This window comes from Epinephelus lanceolatus, chromosome 21 (genome assembly GCF_041903045.1).
Source record: "Epinephelus lanceolatus isolate andai-2023 chromosome 21, ASM4190304v1, whole genome shotgun sequence".
NCBI lineage: Eukaryota > Metazoa > Chordata > Actinopteri > Perciformes > Serranidae > Epinephelus > Epinephelus lanceolatus.
The window spans coordinates 32,395,065-32,412,102 of NC_135754.1; the positions used below are offsets into that span (position 1 = coordinate 32,395,065).

At 41.9% G+C, this 17,038-nt stretch overlaps 1 protein-coding gene across 50 annotated transcripts in view; it reads left to right on the plus strand.

Annotated features, from left to right (window-relative positions):
- The window catches only part of LOC117246674 (ankyrin-3-like), a 235,944-nt gene that overhangs the window by 183,010 nt on the left and 35,896 nt on the right, over positions 1 to 17,038 (plus strand). For 22 of the 50 annotated variants that reach the window (XM_078163045.1, XM_078163061.1, XM_078163054.1 and 19 more), the window contains 11 exons: positions 821 to 853; positions 2,497 to 2,721; positions 9,707 to 9,861; positions 11,578 to 11,789; positions 11,949 to 12,156; positions 12,683 to 12,779; positions 12,880 to 13,108; positions 13,502 to 13,627; positions 15,523 to 15,645; positions 16,174 to 16,200; positions 16,842 to 16,923. In XM_078163045.1, the coding sequence (XP_078019171.1) occupies positions 821 to 853; positions 2,497 to 2,721; positions 9,707 to 9,861; positions 11,578 to 11,789; positions 11,949 to 12,156; positions 12,683 to 12,779; positions 12,880 to 13,108; positions 13,502 to 13,627; positions 15,523 to 15,645; positions 16,174 to 16,200; positions 16,842 to 16,923 (1,517 nt within the window). The remainder of the gene's footprint in view (positions 1 to 820; positions 854 to 2,496; positions 2,722 to 9,706; positions 9,862 to 11,577; positions 11,790 to 11,948; positions 12,157 to 12,682; positions 12,780 to 12,879; positions 13,109 to 13,501; positions 13,628 to 15,522; positions 15,646 to 16,173; positions 16,201 to 16,841; positions 16,924 to 17,038) is intronic. The other 28 variants (XM_078163060.1, XM_078163048.1, XM_078163076.1 and 25 more) reach the window with 6 other exon arrangements.

The following is a 17,038-nucleotide window of genomic DNA, read 5'->3' on the forward strand; positions in this document are numbered from 1 at the left end:
ATTTAAAATGAAACATTAGAATTTCTGACACATGCAGTCCTGACACAAATTGTGTCTGAGGTGAGGGAGAGCAGATTCTTTCGACTAACGGCTGATGAAACCACCAATATAAGTAGGGTTGTCACCTTCAGTGTGGAAAAATAGCGGCCCCATGCCTGGGGGACTCAAATCAAGTGGAGGGTCTTTGATTCGAGTGGTAAAGCCAGCACAAGTATAGGTAACCAAACTGATTTAAGGGTGTTTCTGCATCATTTTACGTCTCACTATAGATATGTTTAAGATTAGATATGTAAAACTGAATCAGGTGCATGTGAGGCTTTTTAAATCCATAAGCTAAGTAGTTAAACACTCGGGTGTAAAGGAACCTTCTCATAACTTTATCAAGCAGTCAGTCAGCGGGTCAGTGAGCATGCTAATAATTGCCCTGTGTATCAGAGTCTCCGTAACCATGGCAATGACGATGCTGAGTGACAAACCTGTCATTCTTTAGTCTCTCCTGCAAAATCTCATTTTTCTGCTATACCCCTTAAAACTCTTTTGGTTTGATATTTCTTGTGTCATTACTGTGTAGCACCCCTCAGTGAAAGATATGCTCCTGTGTGCATGTCTGTCTGCAGCCTTATATTTAACAGACAGGAATGAGAGGGGTATCAATCTCTTCATTTAACTCTCCACCAGAAAGTGAATAAGCGTATTTCCCAATATGTTGAACTGTTCCTTTAAAGGACTCCTTGGTAATCGTCTTCTCAGTGGTATTTCCAATGACAAAGCTCTGTTGTTGACCTGTCACTCCTGCGTTGCTTTGTCGTCCATCCTGCAGTTTTTCCTCTCCGCTCCCGCAGTACGACAGCAGGTGATTGACTGTGATTGGTTGCCCTCTTTTATCACCTCCACTACCTTGTTTGTCATTACTTCCTGTTTTCCGGTGACATCACACCCTCCCCTCATCTGTGTTTGCTCTCCTCACACATGAACTGTGTTGATACAGATTTGATGTAAAGTGGTTTGGATTTTTTTGTCCTTTTGTTTGGAGGAAATCTTTGTGAGTCTATCAACTGATCTGAGTGAGTTTGTGTTGCAGAGTATAGAGACTGAAATGACACGGACCTAGTTTGAGCTGGATCTGAATATTTTTACATTTTCCAATAGCAAGACAGTCCATCAATGGAAATACACTGCCGTTCAAAAGTTTGGAATCACCTGTCATATTGATGTTTTTCTTTTTCTCTTCAATAATAACTATTTTAGCACAAAAACAGTATCATTCAGGCCTCTCTGCTTTTCCTCAGGCCTACACAGACAGCCTTAAGGTGCTGCCCTTCCATGTGCCTACATGGAAAGCCAAAGGCAGGGAGGAAGGCAGCAGCAAAGACCCCCTCGGGAACAGAACAGAGCAGCATCAGTGACAAACAGAAATGACATTGATAAGTCAGACACAGCATGAAAAGGAGGAGCTGGGGTGGAGGCAGTTTGCAAAGCAGCTTGCAGAGGAAGCAGCAACACTAAGCAGGCCAGAGCAGTTTAAACAGGGCGCCCTGAATGAGATTCACCAATTAGTTGCATAGAGAGGAATCATGTGATCTATCAGCTGACTCCCTTACATCAGTCAGCTGATCCATCAGTTGATTGGCTGTTTGAGATCAGCTGATGTAGCTGTGAGCTGAGCTTGACATTGTGTCCTGTCGGAACTAATGCTATGCTTAATTCCTCTCAGCCATCAAGCTTTTTTGGTAGGAGAATACAAACTTTTGAACGGTACAGTAGATTAGCTTAAACAATAATCAGTAGCCAGGTAATTACAGTCCTGTTCAGGATTATTGCAACCACAGACAACATGTGTGTAGTTTTCAAAGGATTCTTTTATGCAAATTTACATTTATATTCACACCATTTTTTCCAAAAGCTACATATAAACTAACATGACGTCTTGTTTACCGAATTGCATGGCGTGGCTCTGTGTGTGTGTGATTTCCTTCTTTGAGTTAAAGTGAGTGACGCTCAGGACTACAGTACCTTCTAATATAGATAAAACACAGGTTACATTGGAGGCTCCTGTGTCGGCATGTTGGCTCATTCATCCACACAAGAATATTTATTTCCTGGAAGTGGATATAGCAACATTGTGACATCGACTTGAGGATGTTCTCTAATTGTAACCAACATTTTCTGAAGCCATAGCCAACACAGAAAACTCTTAAATATCTGTTCTGTCTTTATCTCTCTTCTCTTTTGCTCACACTTACTTTGTGTGTGTTTTGAAGATCACAGCATGAGAAGGGACTTCACCTCAGCTAAAGCTCTTCTCTCTCCATCAATACTGCGGTTAAATTGATGTGTATTTTATTCCATTCCTTTTCTATATCCTCTCTCTCTCTGGTTCCCAACATGTTACTCTTTCTCCCACTTTTCTTCCACGCTCACTGCTTCACTGTCTCCCACCACTCTTTGTCTCTTCCTCCTTTTTTCCTTTTCCTTCCTCTTTTCACTTTCCATCAGGTTCCTGGTCAGCTTTATGGTCGACGCCCGGGGCGGCTCCATGAGAGGAAGTCGTCACAATGGCATGCGCATCATCATCCCGCCGAGAAAGTGCACAGCGCCCACCAGGATCACCTGTCGACTGGTCAAGAGACACAAACTGGCGTCGCCTCCTCCGATGGTGGAAGGAGAAGGCCTGGCCAGCCGACTGGTTGAGGTCGGTCCGGCCGGAGCTCAGTTCCTCGGGTGAGACTTGATTTTTTTTAAACCTCACCAGTGTTGTTGCTATTTGCTTAATTGCTTATTCTTCTGCACTTTTTGTTGGGTGACTTGACATCTCCTTCCTTCTGCTTCTTGCCATCGCCATCTCCAGCCATCTGCGTTTATAGAGTGTGAATGAGTGTACGTGCATGTTTAGGTGGAATACCTGCTGTTTAATTTGCAGTTTAAGTGTAATTGTTGCAGTGTGCTCACCCTCAAGCATTAAGTCCAGCTTAAGCAAAGAGAAGGCAACATCACTAACAGTTGTAAACAGTGGAAAAGTGTAGATTGTAGAAACAAAGAAAGGCAAAGAAAATATGTGCACATGTTACAGTTTTATATACCATAAAACTCTTTAACAGGAAGTGTGTCAAAACCAACAGATATTATATATTTGGCTCAACTCAGAGGCAGGGCTTTTGATTTCCTGTTTAAAGAATGTAATTATGTATCCAAGGTGCTGTGTTGCCATGGTCTCATGTTCCCCAGGGTCCTATGTTCCCAAGGTCCTATGTTCCCTAGGGTCTTTAAGCACCCAAGGTCCTGTCTTCACTGTTGTCCAATGTTCCCAGGATCCTAAGTGCCCAAGGTCCTATGTTCCCAGGGTCCAATGTGCCAAAGGTCCTGTTTTCCCAGTTGTCCTATGTTCCCAGGGTCCTAGGTTCCCAAGGTCCAGTGTTTCCAGGCTTCTATGTCCCTAAGGTCCTATGTTCCCCAGGGTCCTAAGTGCCAAGGTTCTGTGTTTCCAAGGTCCAGTGTTGCCAGGGTCCTGTGTTGCCAGTTGTCCTATGTTACCAGGGTCCTAGGTTCCCAAGGTCCAGTGTTCCCAGGCTTCTATGTCCCTAAGGTCCTATATTCCCCAGGGTCCTAAGTGCCAAGGTCCTGTGTTCCCAAAGTCCTGTGTTCCCAAGGTCCTGTGTTCCCAGGCTTCTGTGATCCTAGGGTCCTGGGTTCCCAGGCTCCTAAGTGCCCAAGGTCTTGTGTTCCCAAAGTCCAGTGTTCCCAGTTGTCCTATGTTCCCAGGGTCCCATGATCCCCAGGGTCCTAAGTGACCGAGGTTCTGTTTCCCAGGGCCAAAAAAAGAGCAGATTGTGCCTTTACTGCACAGCAGAGGAAGCTGAAATTGTGAGGGATGTGGCAGAGCAGAGGAGAAGGTGATAATTGCTAACACCTGGGTGAGGAAAACTGAACTCAACTCACGAAGGCAGCATGGAGGAGAACAGAGAGGAGTGAGAGTGACCAAATGAACTTTACTTGAGATATGTAGAGATTAAACCCCACTACAGTCCCCAAGGTCCTGTGTTCCCAGGGTCCCATGTCCCCTAGTTCCTATTGTTTCCAGGGTTCTAAGTGTTGAAGGTCCTATATTCTCAGGGTCCCATGTTCCCAAGATCCTATGTTTCCAGGGTCCTAAGTTCCCAGTGTCCTATGTTCCTAAGGTCCTGAGTGTCGAAGGTCGTATATTCCCAGGGTCATATGTTTCCAGCGCCCTATATTCCCAGGACCCCATGTTCCCAAGACCCTTTGTTTCCAGGGTCCTAAGTTCCCAATGTCCTATGTTCCTAAGGTCGTATATTCCCAGGGTCATATGTTCCCAGCGTCCAATATTCCCAGGACCGCATCTTCCCTGTGTGTTGAAGGTCCTATATACCCAAGGTCCTGTGTTCTCGGGGTCATTAACATACGATTATGGCCAAGTCTCAAGCAATTTCATGACTCTCGGAGTCATGATTATAGTCCCCTAACCCAACCCTCGCCCAGGTCATATCAAGCAAATGCAGAACTGGGGAATGTCTATTCAGGTTCCCATTATCTGCCATATAGAGCTAGGGAACACAGGACCCTTTGTCATGTTTCCATTGTGTGCCAGATAAATTTGGAAACCTAGGAATGACCCAGATTATTTTATCCAGTTACAGTGTACATACTACAAAACAAAGTGCATTGACACGTCTTTATGTTTGATGACCATGGTTCTGAATTTGTCAGAAAAGAGGATTTTCAGTGACTGTTTAGTCTTTATAAATGGTAATTATAATAGTAGCCGATATAACTTCTCTCTGATTGACGCATTGCTTGAGCGCAACATGCTTATTTGCATTACTTCATACTATAATACTGTATATTTAAAGAAGAAGAATCTATGATGTACAAGCTTGTTTTGGCTTTCCTTCAAACCACATGATCACAACTGAACGTGTGTGCACTAGAAACTGATATTACATGTGAGTAGTTGCCATTTCTGATGTCACTGATGAGTACTGGAAAGAAGAAACAGGAGTCATATTACTGATACAGATCTAGAACTGAGTGGTGTGTTCCTCAACTGACTTTGCAAGTGTGTGTTTTGTGTGTGTACGTGGGTGCGTGTGTGTTTCATTATCTTGCGGACACAGTAAACTACATCTTCCCAGAAAGCTGCCAGCCCTTAATGAAGGCGAGAGCCTGGTTAGTCCAGTGCTACAGCTGGGACCCAGAGGAACTAGATTTGTTGGGTAGGAACCAAACATAGCATCCCCCCTCCCTGCTCCTCTCCCTCCTGTACCTCCCACCTCTCCCAAGGAAACTACATGACCAAGGCTGATTCATGCTGATGGATACTATTATTTTACCCATCTCTGTTAATTTGTCAGGATACAGCATTACTACTATATGGTTGCCATGTAGTTTTGGGAAGAAATCAATGACAGTGAACTCTTTCAAGGAAGGACGACTAGTTACTTACTTGTATTTAAAGATAGTTGGATGATGGGTCCACCACCGCAGAGTGGATTTGTTTTAGCCTCAGTAAAAAAGTGGAGAGACGGAGGGACGTAGAGTTTAGCTTTTACATTTGAGATTTTAAAGTTCTTCCTAAAACTACACAATATAGCTTTAAATCCATTACGGTTACTTTCCAGCCACTTTCATTTAGGCACCATTATATTTTCTTTATTTCAGAAGCTTTCAGTGGGCTTCTGATGTCACTGAAAGTAAAGGTTTGGATTGGCTGTTTGGACTGGACTGCGCTTGTTGGGCATGAGCCTTTTCCTCCTCAAGCCGAGCATCATCCTGCTTCCCATGACCGCTGTTACTTTACTTCACCTTTTAAGATCAGTTTTATGTCATCCCACAATACTTTTGTGTAATTACTTTCCAGAGACATTGTACTAGTCCATGTTACATTAACTCTTGTCGACTCCAGGATGTCTTTGCAGAGTGAAAAGGTGATTATACCATGAAATATATGCAGTTTCAGCAGCTACAGCTCAACTGTGCTGATACACAAGCAGTAAATACAGTGTCAGTGGGTATGAGACTTGTGATCTGTCACCTTATCATTCTGTTTGTCACAGTAACATCTCTCCTCTCTGAGTACTTCAAGTCAAATCAATGAGGTACATTTAACAAGGAAGGCAGTACTTCAATGTGCTTCAGATAAAGAGCAAAGACAATACACAAAGATCACACAAGACAAAAATATATAAGAACAACTAAGATGAGACGGTACATAAAAACATGTAAGATGGGGTGGGCAGATCGATACTAAAATATCGATACTGTGGATACTACGGTTTTGTTTTGAAGAGCCTAGCGTCAATAGGATTGATACAAAAAAAGAGATAAGTTTCTCTATGTTGAACCTATTTGTATTTCAAGAGTAAAATGCTTGTTGTAAACATATCTAGTGCCTGTACCATTTGCTGTTTGTTGTCTGCACTCAGACAGCATAGGCCTTGCACACGTGCAGCACATTGCCGTGTACATCCCAACTAGTTTGATCTGACATTTAATTTCAATGATGGATGAACGCATGAGGTAAAAAAAAAACACTAGAGAGAACTTGGTGCTGCAACAGAGGAGAAGGGAGAAGGGAAATGCCTCAGCATCCAGAGCCACGACACACAGACAAAGTTCGCTAGTCTTTTCAGAGAGGCAAGGAATATCCAGATATTTCAACCTGGATCTGACAACATGGAGCTGATTTTATTCGTGGAAATATTTTTGTAACAAATAAAGGTTTCTATTTTTCAATATAATGCTGCTTCTGGGGTGTATTTACCGCAACGGTGACTAAACCAGTTGCATGTAGATGGGGTGTACCACAGTAGAGAAATTAAAATCTTATGCTGCGTCTCAAAGCACATACTTTCGTCAGTACACTTCCATGTAGTATACTATGTGCACTGTGTACTCATTGGCGTAGTGTTGTCTCAAACAAAACACGGCCGTTGTGCACTCACCAGAAATGGTGACCGCAAATTAGCTCGTTAGCAAACTAGCATTAGCATTTCCGTTGTCGTTCATGGTACCAAATCATTACAGACTGCTAAATTAACCCAATAAACATACTGCTGGCTTATACCTAACAACAGCATAGTGGTGCTTCATGCAAAAAACACATGTATTTGTAAAATGTAGCAATGTTCACAGTCACACAGTCCTTGGCCGCCATTTCCAGTTTGAAAAGTGGTCCCTCCCCTTCCGCTACGTAGCCAAGATGGCGACCATTGAGGGCGAGAAGTGTCCGTAGTTCCACACTCAACTTCTTGACCATTTTGAGTGTACCATGCAGGTACTCATAGTGCACTGCATTTTTCCATACTTCTCAGTGTGAACACATTTATGCACTCAAAGTATTAAGTGTAAGTACAGAAGTACGCGATTTGAGACACAGCGTCAGTCAAATCCAATATTCAGCACTGGTTAATTTACATTCAGTAACTGTAATTGGTCATCATTAGCCGTTACTTTAGCAGACTGATTACAGACTTCATAAATCATGACACACTGCTGCCTCCTACATGAAAGTACATAAGCAACTTTTAATAATAGAAACAGTATGAGTATGATATCAGTGATTCTGGCCCTGTATTACTTAGTATTGGATTAAAACCAAATTCTGTGATACTGCCCACCCCCATAAGAGATAAGGCTTCAGGTTTTGCCTTTTAAAATTGTAACTAACAATTTTTTAATTGTTAAACCACCTATAAAATAATATTATATGTGGTTTATTATGACTGGATGAGCAAAAAGTAGTAATTGGTGCCGTCTCCATGGCAACATAAGCAGCCGGCACAACTGTCGTCGGATTCTGACTCTTGATTGGTGCATATGAGCACGTGATCCCTTTAAAACGGCAGAGCCCCGCCCACTTCCAACCGGCAAAACGAACACAGGAAATGAAAACGTAAATCCTCTTTCCAAATAAAGATGAATAATTTATTTATTTATTTATATATAATAAACTACAATAATTTATTTCAAAAAAGAAATAAATGTATTTTCACGGACGTATCCGGCGGCTGTGTAGTGCTCTCAACCAACCAACCGCCGGCCGGGTGGAGGTGACAGTTTGGGTTACTCACGGTCAACAGTCACCCTCTTCGACAGATGAAGGTACTTTGTGTTAGCGTGAAAGTTATTTAATGTCAAAGCACTTGTCCGAAAGTGGTTATAACACAAGCTTTGAGGAAAAATAATAATAAACCACTCGTGTCCGACCTCCTCCGTCTGGCCGTGAAACTTCAGTGTAGAGCTAGCTTAATTTACGGCTAATGTTAGATAAATAAAACTAGCAGAAATCATTAACGTTACTTTCTAGCTTATGTTTTGAGTAATCACACGCCGTGGTCTCTTGTGTTGTAACCAGGTGGTTTGCATTAACGTTGTTTAATAAACACAATGAAAACGATGCTGTAAAACGGGAATTTCGGGAGGGAAACAAAAACAAAACAAATGAGAGCACCTAGCTAGCTAACCAAGCGAGCAAGAGAAACGCGAGGTGGCGACTCGCGGTCGGTCCCGTATGTCATTACGCTCGGGTTTTAGCTGCTTGTGCTCGTCCTCAAGTGGGCTGGATGCGATCCAATCTCAGGTAGTTTACTCAGGGTTAACTTGTAATTTATGAAAAGTAAAATTAATGTTAGCGAGCAGAGGCTTTTGACATGTGTTGTCTTTCTAGAGCAGCTGATAACAGCACACAGCAACAGAAGTCTCTGTTACTGGAAAGTGCTATGTAAAGAAATTGAGCATTATGGAGAAGATGTCCACCCATCTTTAACTGTCATTAAATTGACTTAATGTTGATTAAGTGTTGACGATTACTATGTCTATTTTAATGGCATGTTTTTAACATATAACCTGTAGGTATCCTGGTCATATTTGTTGGCAACAGTGCTTAAAAAGTGAAATCCTTTACAGACATTACAAACACAGGTGTACAGGTGAGGTGCCACCTACAACCTAGATTTCATCTAGAGCATTGGCAAATAATAGCAAATAGTGTGTTCGTAAGACTCAGATTGAGAAAATACTACTTTTAAGATCATTTTGTGACTGTATTTGTAGAGGATTATTCAAGGGGATGATCAATAAATATAGTTCCTCTCTGTCTGTCCGTTTGTCCTCTCTATTCTGAGGAAAAATGGTCCTCAGACTAGAGTATGTTCATCCTCTTATGTTGCTATCATGCCTTGTTTGAATGAGGGCTGTGCAGCTTTCTCCCCTCACTCCTCATTCCATTTCACGTGTTTCCTGTCAAGTCATGCCGCCGAGCTATGACATGCACTCTGAATGTTTCATCCCACTGCAGCACGGCCACAGCTAACATTAAGCAACACTGTCATCAGCAGAGCCCACAGTTCATTCATACTGTACCTGTACAGTATGTTTATGAGACCAGTGTCCTTCAATCCTTGATCATATTTCACTTTCTTTGTAGAATTTACTAACTGAATAAACGCCACCATTATTAGTGTTAATCCCATGCAGTTGCATAAAGATAAACTGTATATGTCCTCCATCATTTTTATTTCAGATTTAATTTTTGCATTAAAGTAGCTCCAGTAGGAATTTTAAAGAAGTTACAGCTATCATTATAATCAGAAAGAGCTCAACCTTGACCCCTATTTTCTTAGTTTACCCGTCTTAAATGAATACGATAAGATTAATTAAACCATACCTCCCATGACATGTACCTTACCAGGCCTGTGATAGTGGAGATCCCTCACTTTGGCTCGATGCGGGGCCAGGAGAGAGAGCTGATCATGCTGCGCAGCGAGAACGGAGAAACCTGGAAGGAGCATCTGTACGACTACAAGACAGACGACCTCAATCAGCTCCTCAGTGGGATGGATGAAGGTAAAGCACACGTTCTTACTAGGGATAGACCAATATGGATTTTTTAGGGCCGATGTCGATACCAATTTTTCTCCATCACCCTTAGCCGATGACCGATTATGGACTGCCGATTTTCTTGAGCCGATATTTGGGGCCGATACTGCTTTTGCTCCCTCAATTTACATAAAAAAAATGACACAATGATAACAAATATTACAGGTCTCAAGTTTAAAATAAGAAACATTTATTGAACAGTAAAAAATACTAAAAAAAGATGGAAAGTTGAGGTAGAACAGGTAGAATATTATTATTATTATTATTATTATTATACATTCAAATAAAAAAAAGAGTTCAGTGCTCTTAAATCCAGTAATGTCTTTATAAAATAAACAAATATTTAAGCTGAAGCATAAATAAAACAACAGCTACTGTACACAGTAGGATTCAACAGCTTTGTTCAACTTAACCACATACTTTCAAATGAAAAAAAGTGCCAGGGAAAAATAAATCCGTGAACCCACGCGCGTATCGGCCGATGCCGATACAAGTAAAAAACTCAAATATCGGCCCGATATATCGGCCGGCCGATCGGTCTATCCTTAGTTCTTACTCTTTGTTCTTTAATTATTTTGTCAAACTTTGTCTTATTGTGGCATCCAGGCAAGTTTGTATATTCAAACTAAAATGACACAAATATTTAGGTACCTTTTTTAATGAACATCTTAAATTTGATGTAAACACTGCGGATATTGTGAAGCAGGGGCTACAGAGAAATTCCTTTTCTGTCAGTCCCGTCATCCTCTGCCATCTTGATCAGTTTTTTATTGAGAGCCTCCTGTGTTAGCCATTTATCTGCTGGTTCACAACCTCACACCGAAAAACAGAAACAGTCTAAATAGCATTGTTAAAATCTGTTCTAAGATCACAGGAGTGACACAAAGGGACTTGGTAGGTTTTTGCAATCAACAAATCCTTAGTATAGTATTTGAGCTTCTTCTGGACGTGTTCTTGCATGCAAATTTTCTCTGTTGCCATCAGTGCCTCGTTACGGTTTACCTGAACTGCTAATCAAAATCCTTCATTCCCTTTGCAGTTCGTCTTTCCAGTTCTCGGTTTATAGTATGTGTTCAAGGCAAGCTGTTCAAATAAAGTGGCCCTGGTGGGAATAATGAAGTTGTCTGAATCTGAATTGAAAAGCTCTTTGTGTAGAATTATACATCATTACAGCATCTTATAAAGTCTTCTGATAGCCTCAGTTTTTGGTTGTAGAAAAATTAAACAGCCTTGCTGAAAATTGGCAGAGTCTCTGTACTGCTATGTGTTGCTTCCAGCAATTCATCCACATTGTACCTGGGTGAGATCTGGAAGGTGGAGGGATGGTCATTGCAGGATCTTAAGTCCTGAGTGATGCATCACAATAGTGACTGAACAGATGCAACTTTTGTAACATCTACAACATTTAGATGCATGCATTAATATGAATCAGTGAACAGATGTTACCCCAGTAAACCATTAATGTTTAGGATTCTTTTCTCTCTCTCCTTTGTGTTTAGGACCAATAAGGCACATAAAATAAAAAATATGTATGTTTTTCTAAAGAATACAAGTTATGACAAAAAAAGTAGTTAAAGCAAGTAAAATAAAAAAAAAAAAAAAAAAATACCCAGTACTAGTATAAACTGAAAATAAATAATTTATAATTTACATGTGATGCCAGTGAAGTATTTTTCCCCGTAGAGCTGGACAGTCCTGAGGAGCTGGAGAGGAAGAGAATCTGCCGCATCATCACCAAGGACTTCCCACAGTACTTTGCGGTCGTGTCTCGAATCAGGCAGGAGACCAATCAAATGGGACCAGAAGGCGGGACTCTGAGCAGCCGGAGCGTCCCATTGGTTCAAGCTTCTTTCCCCGAGGGGGCGTTAACCAAGAAAATCAAAGTTGGACTGCAGGTGAGTTTAGAGATGTTGATGTCTGTTGTTTTCATTTATCTGTCTCACACAGAACAAACAATGACCACAGTGGCAGAAGCTAGAAGCAATACACACAGATACACATGTGGATACACAAACCTTTACACACGTTAAACACACATCACTGATCTCTCCCAGGCTCAGCCGGTGCCTGACGAGACTGTGAAGAAAATCCTCGGCAACCGAGCAACCTTCAGCCCCATCGTTACCGTGGAGCCCAGAAGAAGGAAGTTTCACAAGCCCATCACCATGACAATCCCAGTCCCGCCACTCTCAGGGGAGGGGCTCAGCAATGGCTACAAGGGAGACCCTACTCCATGTCTCCGCCTTCTCTGCAGCATCACAGGTGTGTGTGGTAGTCTAACCGTCTATTTCTAAGAACACCAATTTCAGTTTAAGAACTTGAGAGTGAGTTTTTTGAAAAATGAGGATAGAGAAGACATGATGTCAGCGTGTATATGCACTACTGTGTAAAACGAGTTGTTAGACTGTGCGTCAGCTCTGTTTTAAAAGTGACGAGCTGCTTTGGATATTTCATATTTTAGCTGCTGTGTGGTGTCAGCACAGTGAGCCATGAATAATTTTAGAGAGCAGATGTAATTTTAATAATTTCTAGCTTAGTAATTTAACTTTTTGTGTAAAAAGAAAAAAAAGCATAGCTGACACAAATTACTATTTAAAGTGTAGTACTTTAATAAAACATGTCTGGAGTGAACCTTTAATTTATTTAACTTATTTGATCGCAACTAAAAGAAAAGCTTGTCAGAAAAATATATGATCACTTCTGTCTCTCAAAATGTCACTACATTTTCCCTGTAAAGTAGACGTATAAAAATGGATGTCATTGACAGAAAATCTTCTTCTTCCACCAGGTGGAACATCCCCAGCACAGTGGGAAGACATCACCGGCACGACTCCTCTCACCTTCGTCAATGACTGTGTCTCCTTCACCACTAATGTCTCTGCCAGGTGAGTCACACCACATGTGCACCTGTGACACTGTAGTTACCCTGAATCTGTTGTATCTCTGTGTCTGAGACGTTCATCGTGTAATCTGTCATCTGTGCAGGTTCTGGCTAGCAGACTGCCACCAGATCCCAGAGACGGTGGGTTTGGCCATGCAGCTGTACAGGGAGCTGATCTGTGTGCCCTACATGGCCAAGTTTGTGGTATTTGCTAAGATGAATGACCCAGTGGAGTCCAGACTGAGGTGCTTCTGTATGACGGACGACAAGGTGGATAAGACCCTGGAGCAGCAGGAGAACTTCGAGGAGGTGGCCAGGAGCAAAGACATAGAGGTACTTAATTATTGGTTGATCATTATCAGTGCTGGTTCTGTCAGAGGACGAGGTTTAGGAATTTTGGGGCATGACTGTCAGAAATAAGGTCTTAAATATGTTATTATTGCTGTACTTTATTTTCATACAGTGATTTTTTTTTTACATAATGCACCTTTTTTATTTTAGTATTGCCAGTTTCTTTGGTTTGAAACAACTTAAAAGCAAGCGTTTTTCATCCTCCATGCAAAAGTTGTTATAACAAAGCTATATTTAAGGTGGCACTGGTGAAAAGCTGGGCTGATACTGATATTTGAAATCACAACCATCTTACAGACCTCATAAATACTTTTGAAGGATGGTAATTCTGTTGCATGTGACTGTCGTTCTTACTTGTGTTATGTGCGTCCTCAGGTTCTGGAGGGCAGGCCCATCTATGTGGATTGCTATGGAAACTTGGCGCCTCTGACTAAAGGTGGTCAGCAGTTAATTCTTAACTTCTACGCCTTCAAGGAGAACCGTTTGCCCTTCTGTGTCAAGGTACTACATATAGTGCACAATGCACGGCCCCTCTTTCTCAGGCTGGGTTGTGGAGTTGGAAGATCTATAAATCATCATGATGATAAACTGGTTGAACTTTACTAAAATTACACCAAAGATGTCTTAACCAAATGCAAAAGAGCACAAGACATAATGTTGCAGAAAAGCAGCAGCAGGGTTATTTTTGTTTCTGTTAAAATACCATGTCAACCATAATTGTTTCAGCTCTATTCCTCTTAACTGCCCTCCCCTTCCCCCCTCTAGCTTTCCATGAAATGAACCCAGTCCACAGGGTATAACCTAGTTCCCTTTGTCACTGATAAATCACGTCATTGATCGACCCATTAACCTCCACTTCTCGATAATCAGTCCTCTTGTCACGCCTCTCTATCACACACACAACTAATTGGCACCGCAGTAGCAGAGCACCACGTGTATAAGATTATGTACAAATAGAGAGGTTCTGTTAGTCATTATTTAACAAATGCTCAATTAGCAAAAGACTTGTGCGGATAATATGTGAAAACAAAGTCAAAGATGTGTAGTTTCAAGGGAAGTGTTTGTTGAATTCAGGGCTTATATTCTTTGAAGTGGCACCTTAATGTGCATTCACACCAAAAGCGTCATGAGCGCCAGTGGTCACTCAGGTTGCTGGCATCGCGCTGCCTGGCAGCTCTGGCAGGGCTTGCAAAAGGCTGCCAAGGGGCGGGGCTTTCAAGCTGCGCTGCAGATGTGTTGTGTGCATTCTAGTTAACCCACCTGTTCACCCAGCTTACATTTTATGTGCTTTGCATTTCGACACGAGCCTATTTTACTTACCAGACAAACCAACAATTTTAGATACCCTTTTCCAGGCATCTGACTTCTTCTGGATGTCTCTGTAAATAAACAGAGACACATCATATAGCTCCGGGAAACCGGAGACCGCCATAATCAACTTCTCCTCCATTTTCGTCTTCTCTTTCTTTTTCTTTCACTGTCCCGCCTAGAATATTCACGGTCTGCAATTGGCTGCTGCTCGCTGCTGCTTCGGCGGCGGCACTGCTCATTTGCATAAAGTTGAGCTTCTCTCAACTTCACAGTGACGCTCCGGTCGCTGGCATCGCGCTGCTCGCTGCCGCCGACACTCCAGACGCCGTTTCGTAGCAAGCGTACATTAAAAATGAATGGCTGCCAGCCGCTTATGACGCTCATGACGCTTTTGGTGTGAATGCACAGTTAGAGCCAAACTAGATTTAGATTCAACTTTATTGTCATTACACTGAGTACAAGTACTGAGAAAACATGTACGGCTCAATTCAGTTCGATACGCATTTTTTCCATTTCCAAAGTTGTGGATGGTACCAATGGAAGCGTTCCGTACTGTCTCCATGTTTGGTCCCCCCTCTGCTGGAGTACCTAGCACACAGATCTGGTACTAAAAGGTGGAGCTGTGAACACTGCAGTCTGATTGGTCAGTAGAGGACGGTCACTCTGCTCAGGGCTGAGTTGTGTCTGGTTTTGAGGCTCATGTAACCACTGTTCATACTGTGGAGAGTTTTATTAGTAAACTGTAACTATAAAATGAAAGGATGTTTTGCTGCCTCTCACAGCAGCTGGAGTCTGAGAAAAATAACTCCATTCACTGGGCTGACTGCTGGCAACTTTTAAGGGGGAAGGCCTGAGGGCTGTGACACAGCATCAGTATATGACAACATGGGAATGAGAACAGGCTGGCTGTCAACAGCTGAACTATATGATTATTAATTCTGTACAGAATTTACCACAAATGTTGCAGATACACGTGTGGAAAATGTAATACTCAGGTGTCTGGGTTAAACATTGAAGTACTTCAGTAGTGACTACCACTTTTATAAAAGAACAAGGTACATAAAGAAGCACTGTTCTCCCTCCAGGTGAGAGATCCCAGCCAGGAGCCCTGCGGTCGTCTTACGTTCCTCAAAGAGTGTAAGACCATTAAAGGCCTTCCACAAACCGCCGTGTGCAACCTGAACATCACTCTTCCTGCAGTGAAAAAGGTAAGGTAGCGTGAACTCACCATTCTCTGTTGTCACCTCCATAACCATACTCACGGTCAGGGTACTTTTGGCCCCGGTAACACTGATAGATGAAAGACAGAGAAAGACTCTGGCCAAACTGCCGCCACTGTGTCTTTTATCTGTTTAAAGCTTCTCTCTGTGTAAATTGGTTATCTATGCAGTGGATTCTTGTCATTGGCTGTTTCATTTTGTTCCTCTCTACCTTTTGATTTGGATGACATGCTTTTGGCAGAGGGCTTTTGTGCAAAAGGCTTTTTTTTGATTATCAGGCTGGCTTTTTTGTGGCTTCAGTTCATTTGCTGTTTTTGCTGCTGAGTGTTGGCGCTTTATACTTTTTCTTTTTTTTGGTGTTTGTCAAGTCTGTGTTTTTATTTTGTTTGCTTAAGTGGCTTCTCTTCTGAGTTGGAGCTTCTCTCAATCACTCCTTTTTCACACCCTGATGTTTCTTTCCCCCCTGCTTTCCATTATGTTACTCCCCCTGTTTCTGCAATGCATCTTGGGAACCAGGAAATGGAGTCAGATGCCGAGGATGAGGTAAACCACACCCTCCCCACCATTTGCTGTCCTCTGCGCTAGATCTGTAGCGGCCCTGCTTCATCATAGCATTATTCTTTCCGCTTCTACAAGGACAATACGAGCTTTCCTTGTTCAAAGCAACCTTTAGCTGCTCAGTTTTGCATGATATATTGTAGATATGAAAAACAATTTGTTTAATGTCCAATCCTTATCCCTTCCACTTTACAGTATGTGATATAAGTGGCTTTGGAGTAGAGTTGTACTTAAATTGTCCTTAAGTTAAGATTTAATCTTTCGTAACATTACGTTAAAACTGATTATTTGCACTTTTAAGTACCTATCATTTAGAGTTTGTAGCCTCATCATGACTAACCTAAGCTAGTTTGGCTAGCTTTGCATAATAACACTTACTGTGAGTGGTAGTTTTAGTACAAAAATAATAGTTGAAGTGCAGTGAATACTCTTAAAGGAGAATTTGCTGCTGTGTTATGTAAGTGTTAAACATGGGCTTTGTTTTTATGTGAACACCAACTACTGCAGGTTGTTGGGTTTGCTTTAATTTGACATTATAAGGTCCAAATGTTGCTCATCTGGCAGCACCATACAATGTAGGGTGACCTAAAACTAATAGGTTTTTGTGTTGTTTGCTATTGTTGCAGACTGAAAAGCCAGAGCGACGTCATACCTTTGCATCCCTAGCCTTACGTAAGCGCTACAGCTATCTGGCCGAGCCTGCACTGAGTGAGTTTTGACATTTTCACTAACAAATGATGAGTATAATAATGCCAGTATTCGTGGATAAGTTAGTGTATTAACAATTTTAATCAACCTGTAAAATGCGTGATCGATATGTCGA